This window comes from Elgaria multicarinata, chromosome 6 (genome assembly GCF_023053635.1).
Source record: "Elgaria multicarinata webbii isolate HBS135686 ecotype San Diego chromosome 6, rElgMul1.1.pri, whole genome shotgun sequence".
NCBI lineage: Eukaryota > Metazoa > Chordata > Lepidosauria > Squamata > Anguidae > Elgaria > Elgaria multicarinata.
In genome coordinates, this window is record NC_086176.1 from 104,694,135 (window position 1) to 104,710,095 (window position 15,961).

The 15,961-nt window shown below is 40.6% G+C and overlaps 1 protein-coding gene across 19 annotated transcripts in view; it reads left to right on the forward strand.

The window, feature by feature from the left end:
• The first annotated feature begins 5,972 nt into the window (after positions 1–5,972).
• Positions 5,973–15,961, forward strand: part of TCF4 (transcription factor 4) — a 410,485-nt gene continuing 400,496 nt past the window's right edge. For 4 of the 19 annotated variants that reach the window (XR_010025561.1, XM_063128221.1, XM_063128235.1 and 1 more), the window contains exons 1-3: positions 8,016–8,126; positions 9,099–9,190; positions 10,898–10,970. Coding sequence is in view for 18 of the 19 variants with exons in the window: in XM_063128221.1 (XP_062984291.1) it covers positions 8,066–8,126; positions 9,099–9,190; positions 10,898–10,970 (226 nt within the window). In the remaining variant the exon portion in view is untranslated. Of the gene's footprint in view, positions 6,590–7,078; positions 7,113–7,452; positions 7,526–8,015; positions 8,127–8,866; positions 8,919–9,072; positions 9,191–10,173; positions 10,304–10,422; positions 10,559–10,897; positions 10,971–15,961 lie in introns of those variants that run through there. The other 15 variants (XM_063128223.1, XM_063128236.1, XM_063128237.1 and 12 more) reach the window with 12 other exon arrangements.

Consider the following 15,961-nt stretch of genomic DNA (forward strand, 5'->3'; position numbering starts at 1 on the left):
GTCCATATATACAAATGACACCTGCTGAAATTCCCTTTTCTATACAACTATTAAAGATACAGGAGCCCTGTCCTCCTTTGCATATGGTCACGGGGGCAGGGGGCTGGTGACTCCAATGTCAGTGGGGCTATGAATCCGTGTCAAGTTTCAGTTATAACCAACCAGAAATCTAAAAGAGCTCTCCAAGGCGTGGAATCCCATTCTCAAAATAGGTGCAGCACTTTGAAAAGCTCCTTTAGAGTTCTGGCTGAAACCCAGACCGGATTCACTACCCCACTGACTTTGGAGTCACAAGCCGTTGCAGGATTTAGCATGTCTCGCTCCTGTAGAGTGACCATATGAAAAGGAGGACAGGGCTCCTGTATTTTTAACAGTTGCATAGAAAAGGGAATTGCAGCAGGTGTCATTTGCATATATGGAGAACCTGGTGAAGTTCCCTCTTCATCACAACAGTTAAAGCTGCAGGAGCTATACTACAGTAACTGCATTTAAAAGAGGGCAGGGCTCTCGTTATCCTTTACAAAAAGCCATGAAATTCAATGAACAAAAAACCTACGGTTTATAAAACAACGTTAAGGCCGTACACTTTTCCACCAAGCACCAAAAAGCGGGGAAATTGGAAGTTAAGGCTCGCCAGCCTTAACGCCACATCCTCCCTAAGGAGGCAGAAAGTACCAGTGAAATTCTCATTCTGCCAAAGCAGATAAACCATGAGGACAGGATGGAGAATAGGATATGCAGAGGTGACTGTGGGGTTGTGGAAAACTGATGACGAACAATTTAGAGCCACCTACTTCTTTTTTTGTTTAGAGCAGCCCTTCCCCAACCTGGTGCCCTCCAAAGGTGTTGAACTGCGACGACGGAGCAGGTAAGAAACCCCACCCCCTCCTGCCTGACCCTGCTGCCAGGTAAGCCCCAACCCACTTACGTGTTCCATCGTCACTGGGCCCGGGCTTGAACTGAGCACCCTGGTCCATCTGGAAGCTCAATTCAAGCCTGGGCCCGGGGACAACGGAGCAGGTAAGCACCCCCCTCCTGCCTGGGCCCTTACCTGGACCCGCTGCCGCTGCTGTGCAAACTGCAGCACCGGCTCCAGGCGCGCCCCCACCTCAGCCCACCCCACATACCTGCTCCGTTGTCGCTGGGCCCCAGCTTGAATCGAGTGCCCTGGTCCACCCGGAAGCAAGACCGCACCTGCAGCCTTGCTTCTGGGTGGACTCAGGGGCTCAATTCAAGCACGGGTCAGGCCATGACGGAGAAGGTAAGTGGTGGGGTGGGGGGGGCTTGCCTGGAGCTGCCACCGCAACAGTTTGTGCAGTGGCGGCTCCAGGTAAGGGGCCAGGCAGGAGGGGGGTTGGCTGGAGCTGCCGCACTTTGTGCAGCGGTGGCAGCAGGTCCAGGTAAGGGGCCAGGCGGGGGAAAAGGGGGTTCTTACCTGCTCTGTCGTCGCCTGGCCCAGGCTTGAATAGAGCCCCTGGGTCCACCCAGAAACAAGGCTGCAGGGCGCTCAGTTCAAGCCCGGTCCCAGCGACGACAGAGCAGGTAAGTGGGGTGGGGTAGGGTGGGGGCTTGCCTGGAGCCGCCACCCTACATTCCCCATCCTGCTGTCCCAGCATTCCTGACCATGGGACATACTGACTTGCAATGATAGATCGTCGCAGTCCAACACCTTTGGAGGGCACCAGGTTGGGGAAGGGCTGCTCTAAACAAAAAAAGAAGTAGGTGGCTCTAAGTTGTTCGTCATCAGTTTTCCACAACCCCACAGTCACCTCTGCATATCCTATTCTCCATCCTGTCCTCATGGTTTATCTGCTTTGGCAGAATGAGAATTTCACTGGTACTTTCTGCCTCCTTAGGGAGGATGTGGCGTTAAGGCTGGCGAGCCTTAACTTCCAATTTCCCTGCTTTTTGGTGCTTGGTGGAAAAGTGTACGGCCTTAACGTTGTTTTATAAACCGTAGGTTTTTTGTTCATTGAATATATTAAAAAGGATCAATGTGGATTTGTATCAGGAAGACAGATTTAAGTGGTAGAGTATTGAATACAATAAATAACATAAAGAAAAATAATTTGCAGGCAGGTATAATAGCCTTGGATATTTTTAAGGCCTTTGATTGCGTGGAGTGGCCAGCACTAAAAATGTTAATAGATACTATAGGATTTGGAGAGAAATTTCAGTTATATTCACAAAATATAGCAGAAGTAATAGTGAATGATGGTATTACAGAACAAATTTCCTTAGCCCGAGGCACTCGACAGGGGTGTCCCCTTTCCCCAATATTATTCGCAATAGTTATAGAAGTACTAGCAAATGTAATAAGAGAGGATGAAAGTATAAAAGGCATAGGGACAAGAGAAGAAATTAAGATCAGTTTGTTTGCAGACGATACCTTATTAACGATTCAAAAGCCGCTGGAGAAAATGGAGAAAGTACAAAAGCATTTGAAGGAGTTTGGGGAACTGACAGGGTTACAAATAAATTGGTCCAAATCAGAGCTGATGTTGTTTAATTATAAAGAGGAGGGAGAACAGGAATTAGTTAAGAAGAAATGGAATATGAAAGTTAAAAATAAAATAAAATACCTAGGGATATATATAACAGGGGATGCAGGAAAGTTAGAAGAAGAAAATTATAATAGATTAAGGCAGGATATTAAAATAAAATTAGAGGAGTATCGGAAAATAAGACTGTCATGGTTTTGTAGGATAGCATTAATTAAAATGAAGATATTACCTAAAATTAATTTTTTATTTAGAATGTTGCCAATTAGAATATCGGATACAGAGTTAAAGAAGTGGCAAATAATGTTGAATAATTTCTGCAATGGAGATAAAAAGGCTAGGGTAAACAAGAGAGTTTGGTATAAACAACAAAAGACAGGAGGACTAGGTCTCCCAAATCTAAAAGGATATTATATAGCTAATCAAATAAGATATGTGGTAGAGGGTATTCTGGGAGTAGGTGAAAGGACTTGGTTGGAAACTGAAACACAAGAATTAGAAATGGAATTAGAAAATATTTGTTTTAATAAGATTACCAAGGAATTTCTACAAAGAATAGGGAATCCTTTATTAAAGAATATTATGGAAATTTGGGCTAAAAATAGAATAAAATTAATACCTGCCATTTCCCCATTAACTCCAGTGGTAATGATGGAGGATTTTCCAGTAAATTTAAAAAATGTGGTAGGGAAGGTATTAAAGGAACGGAATATAAATAGGTTGGAAAGGGTGGTTAAAATAGAAGAGTTAGATCAAATTAAAGAAATCTTGATGGGGGGAAAGTTGTCATGGTTTAACTATATGCAGTTAGAACAATGGGTAAAGAAATGGATAAAAGAAAATAAACAACTTAGAGGGTATACGATTTTTGAAAAAATGATAGTACAAAGACAAGAGAAAGAAGGGAATTTGATCACAAAGGGAATAACAAGTGAAATATATAGAATATTGATGGCAAGAGAGGAGCAGGAAATGGTTATAAATTGGTATGGGAAAATGATATTAAATTTCAAATGAGTAACCAGAGATGGGATAAGATATGGGAAACACGGAATTTGAAAACCTTATCAGTAAGGATAAAAGAAAATTTTTATAAATTGGTATGGCGGTGGTACCTAACACCAGTTAAACTAAATCAAATCGAGAAGAAATATTCAGTATTATGTTGGAGAGGATGCCAGGAGGTGGGCACTTATGTTCATATGTGGTGGGCATGTAAATGTGTGCAAAAAATCTGGAAATCAGTGTATAAAGAGATAAAAGAGATAACTGGAATAAGTTTAGAGTTATCCCCAAGCGTAGCACTGTTGTCAATATATGATGGGGTGAACTGCATACAACCTATTAAGGATTTGATTACGAACTTATTAACAGCAGCAAGATTAATAATAGCTAGGAAATGGAAGATACAAAGTGAGTATCAGATTGAGGAATGGTATAAAGAACTATGGGACATAGCCATCAATGATAAATTAACATGTAATATTAAAATAGAAAAAGGAAGATGTAATTATAATGAATTTGAGATCATATGGAAACCATTTTTTGAATTTGTTTTGTTAAGAGGGAAAGGATGTACACCTGTACAAGAAATATTACAATTCTGGGAAAAGGGATGAAGGCGTAGTTGGTCCTGTTGATGGTAGAACTGTTGTTTTATTTAATGTAATGTAACTAATAATAATAATAATAATAATAATAATAATAATAATAATAATAATAATAAAATAAAAATTAAAAAAAAAAAGGAACCAGTGACCTAGGGAGGTTGTGGGCCTCAAGAGGCCTTCAAGAGGCAGCTGGACAACCATCTGTCAGGGATGCTTTAGGGTGGATTCCTGCATTGAGCAGGGGGTTAGACTTGATGGCCTTGTAGGCCCCTTCCAACTCTAATATTCTATGATTCTATATCTTTGTAAACCGCTTTGTAATTAAGAATGTTGGCTGAAAAGAGATGTGAGAGGTGAGAGTAGGGGAGTTAGGAAGCTCTATGACCTGATGAAATTGACAAGGCGGGGAGACCAATATTTTATTTTATTTATTTATTTATTGCATTTATATACCTCCCCATAGCCGAAGCTCTTTGGGCAGTTTACAAAAGTTAAAAACAGTAAACATTAAAACAAATATACAAAGTTTAAAAACATAAAAAGCATAAAAACACAGTATCCTGGCAAACAAGAGAACCTAAATTTCATGCAATGGAAGTTTTGTCCACATGTGCCTTGTATTTTATCACAGTGTCTATGGGCTCATCTACACCAAGCAGGATATTCCGGTATGAAAGCGGCATATAAAAGGCAGGAGCCACACTACTGCTTTATAGCAGTATTTATTTATTTTAATCTTATATCAATTTTGCTGCGTGGTCTTATCCTGGTTGTGCTTTTTATACTGCATTTTGTAATTGTGCTTTTAACATGTTGGTTGTTTTATTATGGTTTTAATTTTTGTGAACCACCCAGAGAGCTTCGGCCATTGGGCGGTATAAAAATGTAATAAATAAATAAATAAATAAATATACCGCCAATTAGCCGAAGCTCTCTGGGAGGTATTGAAGTGCACTGACAACTGTTGGGGCCCATTGACACATACTATACCACTTTCATAGTGTTATATACTGCTTGGTGTAGATGTGTCATGAGCCCCAACACTTGTCAGTGCACTTCAGTACCACTATAAACCAGCAGTGTAGCTCCTGCCTTTTATATACCGCTTTCATATGACTTTCATAGTGCATATTCCTAGGGCTCATCCACACCAACTTGGTGTGGATGAGCCCTATGTTTCATTCATTAACTGGTTTGGTTGATCGAATAAAAATGTTTTTGGTAGTCTAAAACACATTTTTTTAAAAGTTAATGAAGTTTCAGAACCTGAGCACTAGGTACCACCTCAGAAGAGGCATGTCTCCTTTGTCGCACGTAAAAGAAAGACACTGTTTTGGCGTGTGCATGCACAATCGATACACAAGTGAAGTGTGCAACTGATGGAGACAACACTGATGGAGGCAATAAAATTCTGTCTAGCTGGTAACCACAATACATTTTTGGAGTTTAAACTAACGAAGGGGGTACAAGCAAAACCTCCCTGGAAAGCCAGCAATACCTGGAGCCCAAGTCCTAATCAGAGAATAACAACTAAAAGTAACAGAAAGATGAAGGATAACTGCAGAAAGCTATTTGAATTCATCATTGCTTGCGTGCATCGTATCCAATGCAAACTCTTAACTAGTTTCAGTTTGAGAGTGCGTGGGGGGTGGGGGGAACTGAAGTTCAATTTCTCCTTGACTTTTGGTCACCCCTCCTCCTCCTCCTCCTCCTCCCTCCTCCTCCCCAGAGTTTTGTTCCCTCCATCTTGGTGGACTTTCTAGCCCGGCTGTTTACCTCTCTATGTTCCTTGCGCTCCCTCCCTCCTTTTGTCGTCATTCTCTGTAATAGACGACGCGGCAGGAGTAAGCAACGTGCAGCAGCAGCGGTGGCGGTAGCAGCAGCTTTTTTCTCTTTATAAGCACCACTGCATTGCCCGGATGTGAATGGATTACAATGTATCTTTCAGGGAAACGTATTACTATCAATTTCTCCGTGGGGGAGTCTATGGTGGTGGTGATGATGATGAGAAGGAAGAGAGATCTGTAAAGTTGGAACAAGTTTTCAGACTTTTTGTTGTTGTTGTTGTTTAAAAAAAAAAGACAAGGGAGGGAGGATCGTAGTGCCACCGAGATTTTTGAAAATAGTTTATTAGCAGCCATGTGTGTATAACGAAAGACACGAGGGAAAGTTACTGGATCTTCCTTTTTTATTTTTGTTGTGATTTTTTAATTTATTTATTTTTTGGCTGGCTTTTAATTTTGCTTTATTTGGGTGGGAAGACTTTTATGGTGGATAATCAAAAAACTCTCATCCGGTGTAAAATTTGTGGAATATTTTCTGGATCAAGGCTGAGTACGTGTTAAAAGTACTTCTTTTTTCTTTTTGAGAGTTAAACACACGTGAGATAATAAAGCACCTTTGGAGAAGATTTCTCTCTTTTCTTCCCCTAAAATACCTTTCCTTGGAATATTGTGAACATATTTGTGGCCATTTAAGGTAAAGTTACAATTTCCTCTTGGAGTGTATTTTAATAATAATAATAATAATAATAATAATGATGATGTTGATCCCAGTGTATTTGAAACTATTAGGGCAATATGAATTGAACCGCATTGTGTATGTCATAGTATTCACACACTTAGCAAAAAAAAAAAAGCAGCGCATAAATAGGATAAATATAAGTGCATGGACTTGGGAGATATATCGTACCATTACCAAGTAATGAATTTGGTTTCTATAAAAATAAAGATCAATCTGGTTTTCTTGCCGGGAGGGAAGAGGTTTGGAAGGGGGAAAATGTGAGGCCTGTAAGCATCAACAGCATTTTGAAATTAAAGCAGGACATGCTTGCGAGGAATTGAGGGGTGAGGGGTGGGAGAGGGGAGGAGGCTGGCAGTGTCTCCAGAAAACTTGCTTGAATTAAAACACACACACACACACACACACACACACAGACAAAAAACCCAAACCCATCAGTCGAACGTTCAATTTTGGGAAAGTTTGCAGCAATGCTTTCTGTGTAGGCAATTCCAGATCGTATAACGTAGCTTTAAACGATGTTAAAAATTAAAAAAAAAAACCAGACGCGTCAAACAATATATATATATATATATATATTTACAAGTGTTCTGAACAATAGCGCGGGGGAGTGGAAAGGAAAACAGAATATTGTTTCCCCTGGCAAACTCTTTGTATCACGTGCATTTGCAGCGGAGTATAAAGTTGCTTTGCTTGCCCGTGACTGTACGTGTGTGTGCGCGCGTGTGTTATGCGTGTGTGTGTGTGTGTGCGCGCGCGCGCGATTATTTTATATAATAAATCTTAAAAGTGCTTGGGGACTAGGGAGCTGGAGGGAGGCGGAAGGGAGAAAAGGCGCAGGCAACTCACGTGCAGGTTTCCAGCGACATGATCAGGGGCATGGAAGAAAACGAGGTGCCCGCTTGCTTTTATTGCATCTATATTGATACATAGCTGTTTCCTTGGAGGTGGGGGTGGCTAGGTGGGGGATTGTGTATGGGGTTGGGGGAAGGCAGACACAACATCAGGAGAGCGCGGCGTCTTGTGCCGCCGCTGCTGGGCTCTCTCTCTCTCCCCCCCCCCCCCTCTTCCTCTCCTTTGCTGAACTTGCAGTCCGGCTTATTCGGGTCTGTTTGTGTGCGTGTGTTGGTGGGGGGTGTAGTGGTGTGTGTGTGTGTGTGTGTGTTTTCTCCCCCCTCTCCTCTCCCTCTCGCTTTCCCCTAAGGCAGGAAAAAAGAGTTTGGTTTAGGAATGAGGGCTTCCTCCCTCCTCCGCCGCCGCGTCTTCTCCCTTCTTTCCTTCCCCTTTTTTCCGCTCTAGTCCGGGGAGAGCTTTCGCGCGGCGCCAGCGGGGTCCCTTTCCCCTTTCTCCCTCTCCCTCTCTCTCTCTCTCTCTGCCTCTCGCTCTTTTCCTGCTTGTTGTATGTGCGTTTGGTGGATGCCGTGATTTCGAGCAATGAAACCCAGAGCTCGGGGCTGTGGTCGGAAAGGGAGTCCCTTCTCTCCTCTGTCGGCCGGTAGGTACCGGAGGTGACCCTGCCTTCCTCCCCTCTCCTCCTCCTCCTCCTCCTCTTCTTCTTTAGACTGGAGTTAGTTGTGTGGTGCAAATGAAAGGAGCCCGGACAAGAGCTGGCGGCGGCTGGCTTTAAAACACGCGGAATGCCCCCCCCCTCCTCCATGGGTTGCAACCCGGGGAAAGGGGCTGCGATCGCCTTTCCTACCCACCCCCTCCTCTCCTTTCAATTGTTTGCTTTAAAGAAACGGATGACTTTGTTGCAAATAGGGCCTGAGGTGCCCTTTAGCCTCAGTGAGTTACTTTCAGTCTCACAGTTACCTTTCATAAATGAGATACCTAATTGTCACGGGTTAACGCGCTTTCTTTCTCTCCCCCCCTTCTCCCCTCCAGCCTTTAAGCAGTTTAATCGGAAAGGGCATCTAGGCTGATTCTCTCTCTCCCCCTCCCCACCTTCCTCAGGATTCTCATCCATCTTCTCCCCCCCTCCCCCTTTTGCACCGCCCGAGCGTCTTTTGCACTACTCTAAAAGACTTTGTTGTCGCTTTTAAAATAACGTGAAAATGTTACTTTTGCACGGAAGGAGGAAGAAAGCAGCGAAATAAATTAAAAAGAAAGTTAGGAGCGGACGGCTGTAGTTTCTGCTCTGGGTTTTTCATTCATTCGTGGTTGAACCTCCTGTTGCATAAACGATGCTCTGAACAGTGCGGGTCCTCTCTCACTCCTCTCTCCTCTCTCTTCCCCCTCCTCTCTTCTGGATTTTGGGTTAGAGTGCCTGATCACCGAGTTTCAAGCGGTTCGTTGGAACTACAGTGTCGCCTTTACTGTCCTCTTCCTCGTTGTTGCTGCCCCTCCATCTCCCCCCCCTCCAATCCCTCCTCAACCCCCCTCCCCTACTCATTAAAAAAAATCCAATTGTTGTTTCCTGTAAGGCTCGGGACTGGGATTCTGATTGCGGTTATTTCCATGTTTCTAGGTTTGTGTGATTTTGCTAAAATGCATCATCAACAGCGAATGGCTGCCTTAGGGACGGACAAAGAACTCAGTGATTTACTGGATTTCAGTGCGGTAAGAAACAACGGTGGAAATTAACAACAGCTGTAAAAAAACACACAAGAAAAACAAAAAAAGTCTGTTAAACTAAACCAAAACAAAGCAAAAACTGTGAGCTTAAATACATTTAAGTAATTTTTAATCAGCAGCTAGACCTATGGTAAATATGCACGCTTTATTACTATTATTACTTATCAATTAGAATCTTGCTAAATTATCTGAAAGGAGATGGAATATTGTCTGCAATTTACTTGGATGTGCTCATATCATTTGATTCCCCCCTCCTAAAATAAACCCACACATCCTCTATAAAAAAAATTATGGATATTTGCCATCATTCTCCGTGAATAATAGTTATTTAACATTGTGCATTGCATTCTGAAAGTATGGCTTGCACACCAACTAACTGATGGCTAATCAGTTACTTAAAGTGTGCTCTTAGTTCTTCCCTTGTTTCATTTTTTGGCACATGGAAAGTGAAAGGAAATCCAGAACTAGTTCAGTTTCAAGTTTTCACTGAAATCTCAGATTGCTCTGTTTATCAATGAATGTGTTGCAACTTTCCTGTAAAACCCCCCCTCCTTCTTCCATTGACGGCTAGTAGTGTGTGCGAGTGTGTGATTTTTCTTTTTAATTAAAAATTATTTTATCTAGGCTTTTTAGAAATACCTTAGTTTTTAAGTCCAAACATTAACCAGGTTCTGGGTAGTTGCCTAGTGCTATATCCCCCCCTCCATCTACCCCTGCCTTTCTCCCCCCGCCCCCCCTCCCGCCATCTCTGCTTTTCTCTCCCCCTCCTAATCTTTCCCACTACCCCCTTCTTTCAATATGTCAGAAGTCTTTATTTATTCACGGTGGGGAGGGGGACATCCTACAAGACAATTTCATGTAGGATGCATTTGTGTCTTTAAATAATTTCAGTGTTGGGAGGAGAAAAATAATATAAAATCCACCTTGTAAGTGGGGGCTACTTCAGTCTGCTGTTGTCCTTCAGACTTTCCTTTCAAGAAATGGCTTTGGGAAGTTTGGCGAGGAACTATAGCCTGAGGCAGTTCTGTAGCCCCTACTTTCCTAGCTGCGCTTTTTCCATTTGTTCCTTTGCTTTTTGTAGTCTCTGACTCAGGGAAGGTGCGTATTATCCACTAGACACGTCGAAGAAGATGGAAACCAATTAGGATTGAAATAAACGCTGGAGAGGTGGGGGGGGAGAGAGAGAGAGAGAGAGAAAGAGAGAGAGAGTCTTGCTTCAAATTGCTCTCACATTAAGAGCCGAGATGAAAATTTAGGGCAGGTGGAACTTTGCATTAATATTATTTGGGTTCACATATGACAGACAAATCCTAAAACGGGATGGAAATGGATATAGCTACGTTTATGACCAAGGTTTCAGTCACAAAGTTTATTTCCCCTCACCTTTGTCAATCTAAGTGTTTCCAAAGGTTTTTTTTTTCCCTTGCTTGATATTGTGGCTGGGGTAGTGAGGTCCCTCCCACCACAAATCTTATATTGTTTGGGGAGAAAATAAAACCTAACATAAGAAAGAAAGGGATGTAGACTGCAAAAATTGCTGCACCATTATGCAAGCTGAGATGGGAAATATTTTATATTTAAATAAACCATTATTGTAGCTTTTGTATGAAGTTGATTGAAATTTCAGCTATCAAGATTGTAGATTAAAAAAAACCTATTTACCAACAATAATGCCTCTTTGTTTTCTTTTAGATGTTTTCACCTCCCGTGAGCAGTGGAAAAAATGGACCAACTTCCTTGGCAAGTGGACATTTTACTGGCTCAAGTATGTACAGTTTCTGTTTGGCATGCAGTTAAAGTGTCCTTAGGTATTTTTTCTCCAAATCTACTGTGTATGTGTTCTGGTAGCATAAATCTATCTTGGAGATAGCGAGTGAAACATTTCTGTTGTTCATGTTGCCATATGTTTGATACTATCGTAAGAAGAAAAAAACACTTCACATATATAGTTTTTTTTACAGGAGTTAGTTTTAATCATAACCAAATTTAGAAGATTTAAACATTCTAAAGCACATTTTCCTTTTTGTTGTGTGAAAGACGATAACCCACCTCACTTGAGGTAGCATTTGTTTTTATGTTTGTAAAGAGGAATAACCCCACTTCTAAATTCTGTTTCAGTACCCATACCTAACCTCATTTTTAAGTCCTAATTTTATTTCAGGAATTAGTATTTACTGATGTATTGTTTAGGGATCTACTAGGGAATATTTCTGAACCAAAAAAGTTTTAAAAATCCCACTGCTGTGACTTTCTGAATGCTTGTTACACCTTTTGGAAAAGGAGTCTATTGACATTGATGCAAATGTTTTTGTTTTCTATATATGTGACAAAGAAAAGGGTCTGGATATTGATGCAGGAACCTCTGAATATAATAATTGAATGTCAAGCACAGAAGATGTTTATATATTGGGAATAATTCATTTTCCGTCAGGCTAGTGAAGAGAAATGCACATTTTAACACACACACACACACACACACACCACCAATAATTTCATTTCATAGTGTTCCCTGCAATATTGTATGTAGCTCTTTAGCTATGCCTCAGATATATCTACAATTAAACAGCTGCAGTGTTTTCACATTTTGGCAATTACAGCTCTCTGTCCAAAGTGCTATATGAACAGCATCTCTGAACCAGGTGCTATTTTTTTTGACAAGCCTTTATAAATTCGTTACCAATGATTATGCAGGGATGCTATCCTACTCCTATCAAAGTCAATGGCAAAATTCCCAGATGTTTTAATGGAGCAGAATTGGAGTCAAAGTGCATAAGGAATAAAATAATGTCTGCAATTTTCAGTACATATTTGATTACTTAAAAGAGGTTTTTTTCCTCCCCAATATATGTTTTTATATAGCATTTTCAAAGGATAACATTGTGATAACTAAACTGAAGTTAGACTGTATCTTTTGATGCATCATTAAACATTCACTGATTATTTTCAGAATTTCAAAAATGAAGAGGTGTGACATAAACGGTGATGCTTTCACTGTAGTGATATGTGAGATTTCATTGATGGGCATCCATATACTTTGATTCTTAAATATATTTTATTGCCTGTAAGCCTCATCCAAATCTATGGAACTTAGAGCCTACCAAGGTTTGTCCTCTGTGGATTTATCATATTTACAGTAGCTCATTTCAAAGAAAGTTTAAGAATTCAGTATTTTTTTCATTGTAGAAGCAGTGTAAAGTATTTGTGCCAGATAAATCCATTTTCAGTTATATACAATCAATACTGCAGCTAACTATTGTTCTAGGAAGTATTAACAAGATGCTCCTTTTAAGCAATTTCCCCCAGTTTAATAGTCTCCTATGAGGCCAGTTGATCAACAGTTCTAAAGCGATGAAGAAATCTAGAGGAAAAAATAGAACATTTTGACATAGTACGGCCAATGCAAACATCCTGCATTGGTATGTAAGCCTGACATGCAAACAATTAAAAAGAAGAAGAAATTACAAAAAACAGAGGCAATGCAGTAAAATTAAGCTGTGGGGATTTTAAAACAATGCCTCTTTTTATAAGTCATCCTAAGGCCACAAGTTCACTTGAAATTAGTGGATTGATTTCCTAGTAAATGGTGTAAATAAATGAGGTGTTACTTTCACTATCCCTGGATAAAAGTCAAATAAGGAGGAACTCTAGTATTCCATCCTACTTGATTAAATAAAAAATATGATGGAAATAATAACGTGCTGAAGGTGTAGAGGTTTGTATGGTTAAATAGTACCCTTTTAATGATACCGGTAGCAGCATTTTTGCCAGCAGGTAATGACTTTTAAAGTGGAACATTCAGTAGGTAGAGAGGTTGTAGAATCCAATACATTATAAAACTGGTCCTATCCTAAGAAATATCTGTGACCTGAAGGTATACTTATAAAAGCTTGTTTCCTGGTATCATTGTTTCATAGCGTGTAGTCTGGCCACTGAGCTGTGTAGAGCACTCTTGTACTTTATAGTTGCACTGTTATGGTGAGCCTAAATATGAAGATAGGTGGTTGTGCTACAACCTGCTTGTAAACAGCAGCGAGATAACATTTCAATAAACAGATCTGTAATTGCAGGAAACTCACTATTGCTGTGGTATATTGTGCTTGCTTTGCCTATAGATAGCTGTGCGGTTTAGCTAATAATTTATGTTCAATAAGTTGAGATTCGGATGTCGTTTGCTTTCTCTACTGGGGCAGATGCACTATAGGTTTGACTAGAGAGCTTAGGTATTTGTTCATAACTCAGTTAAAATTGGTGTTCATTTAATGGAAATGTTATTAGTGTCCTGTGTATTGGCTTGGCATTTTTGCTATAAAGCACAAGATCCCAAATAAAATGTGTGTGTGTGTGTTTGTTTTAATCTGCTCATTTAATACACAGTGATCTGGTGTGATTTGTAATGTGTGAATGAAAACAAAGCGGGCCTGTATTTCCTTTAATCTTTAATTTTACAAATGTGGTCTCAAGAAATTGTGAGGCTGCAAGGGAGAAAGGAATGTAACCTGAGCCAAAGGCCTGACATTCCCAGGGTGCATTTTTCACATGAAAGGCTTTTGTCAACGCTGTAAAGGACCAGCAGTTTTTGTTTGATGTTTGCAGGTGTTCAGCAGAGAGCACTAAAACAATCCAGCCATGATGGTTCAGAGGCCTTATGACCTTAACAGGGAGAATTGGGGAGGACGTAAATAATGCTTAAGGAAACTTCCCCAGGCTCAGCCTGAATTCTGAGGATATGGGTTTGATTCTTCTTCACCAGTGGCTTCAGAATATTGGATTCAATTTACACAACATTTAGGAAAATCTGACAGCATAATGATAATTAGTCCTCTCCCCCCGAAATTTTTAAAAAATACCCCTAAATTTCTAGAGGGTTAGGATGCTTTTACCTTAGATAGATATAAATTGATTTGCACCAGCCACCAACCTTTGCAATTCTTGCTTTAGGTATGAGGCCATAGCCACACCTGCAGCATTTGAAATTTCCAGCTCGTTTAAGAGTGTTACTATTCTTTTCCCCCTCTTTCCACTTTTGCCTTCCTTACCTTTCCCCCTCTGAAAGGGCTTGTTTTCACATATGATATCAAGAATGTGTTTGTCTTCATTTGAGTACTGAATGAATGAGATGTAAGAGTATAGCAATAAGACCAACACTTTAAGTCCAGCTTCTCAAAATGTGGGGTGAGTGTTCCCTAAGAAGGCATGAACAGTCACCAGAAAAGGTGTGAGTTGTTACTAAATGCCAAGCTAAATCGAAGCCGTCCCAGTCAGTGTAGTGCAAGTGGTAGTAGGTGCCCTCCTTTTATCAGCGCTGAGGATCATTGGGATACGACAGTGCTGAGAGACCCACTGTTCCATGTCTGCTTGTCCCTGGGGCTGCAACAGGAATGAAGTGTTTTGCCAGGTGAATTCTCTGGTTTGATCTCACCTTAGATATGCTGGGGAGGCTTTGATTTTCATGTCCTGATTTAAGGAAGATGCTTGCAGCACAAGTTGAGAACCTGTACTATAAAGTAAAAAAAAATCTTGGGCCTAGCAGAGGTGGTAATCCTGTCTGGGCCATACCACCTAAGACTACATCTCCTATCAAACCCCAGCCAGCCTAGGCCACAGACCATGTTGGATGAGGATTGTGGGGATTGTAGTCCAATAGATCTGTTTGGCACTAGGTTGGGGATGGCTGTTCCTTTTCACTGTAGCATGCAGGGCCTTGTTTTTTTAAAAAAGGAGAAACGTTCAGGCCTGTTAGGCCTTGATTGACTTATCATATCATAGAGTGGATATAATTTACTTTTAAATCCTTTCAGTTTAAAATGTTGAAAGTGTTGTTTCTGAACTGTTTCAGTTTGGATGGATGATTCCCTTGTCTAATTAGGTAAATTAATTCCTTTCATATTTTGCTATAAACACACACATGTCGGTGGTAAAGCATGGCTTTCTGGAATAAAACATTATTCCTTCGGTAGTATAACAGCAGGGAGTCTTAAATGAAATTAAATATTTGTCTTTTAGCTGACCCCACTGTAATATTTATTTTATTTATTTGAATTTTTATCCTGCTCAGTCCCCGATGCTCTGAGTGGCCTATTATAAATGTAAACATTTACAACAACAAAATAGAATTCGACAATTGCTAAGAAGTCCCTCACCTTTTCCTACCCTTTTCCATCTACTCCCACTTACCCCTTGTTTTTTAGTGTCATTTCCCTAGAACCATTGTAGTTGCAATAGATGTGCCTTTTCCATTAAATGGAGTAAATGTATATTAGACAACCTTATTAGACCCAAATCTTTGGCTTTTGAGTCGGTCTGTTTGAAGACAACAGAAAAATGCAAAATGGCTGTTTAAGGATGAGGATGAGGATGATTTATTACATTTATATACCGCCCCATAGCCAAAGCTCTCTGGGCGGTTTACAAAAGTTAATTTTTTTTGCTTGGTACAAGCCATGCTCCTTCAGTCACGAAAATTCCTGAGCTCCTTAAGGATTAACAATAAGAGAATGTGGCAATCAACTTTGCTACCTAAGAAACCGAAAAGTTGCATTTGGGTATATAGATGCATGTTGTGGCAGGGCGTTCTGAAAAAAACAGGAGCAGATATTAAAACACTGGCAGTTCATTTCCATACATATTTACTCAGAATTAAGCCCCAGTTAGTTCAATGGGTCTTGCTCCCAGATATAAATGGGTTCAGAATTGCAGCCTGAGCACTTTAAGTTTTGTAAAAGATACAGTTCATAAAGCGAAACAGAGAAAATGTGG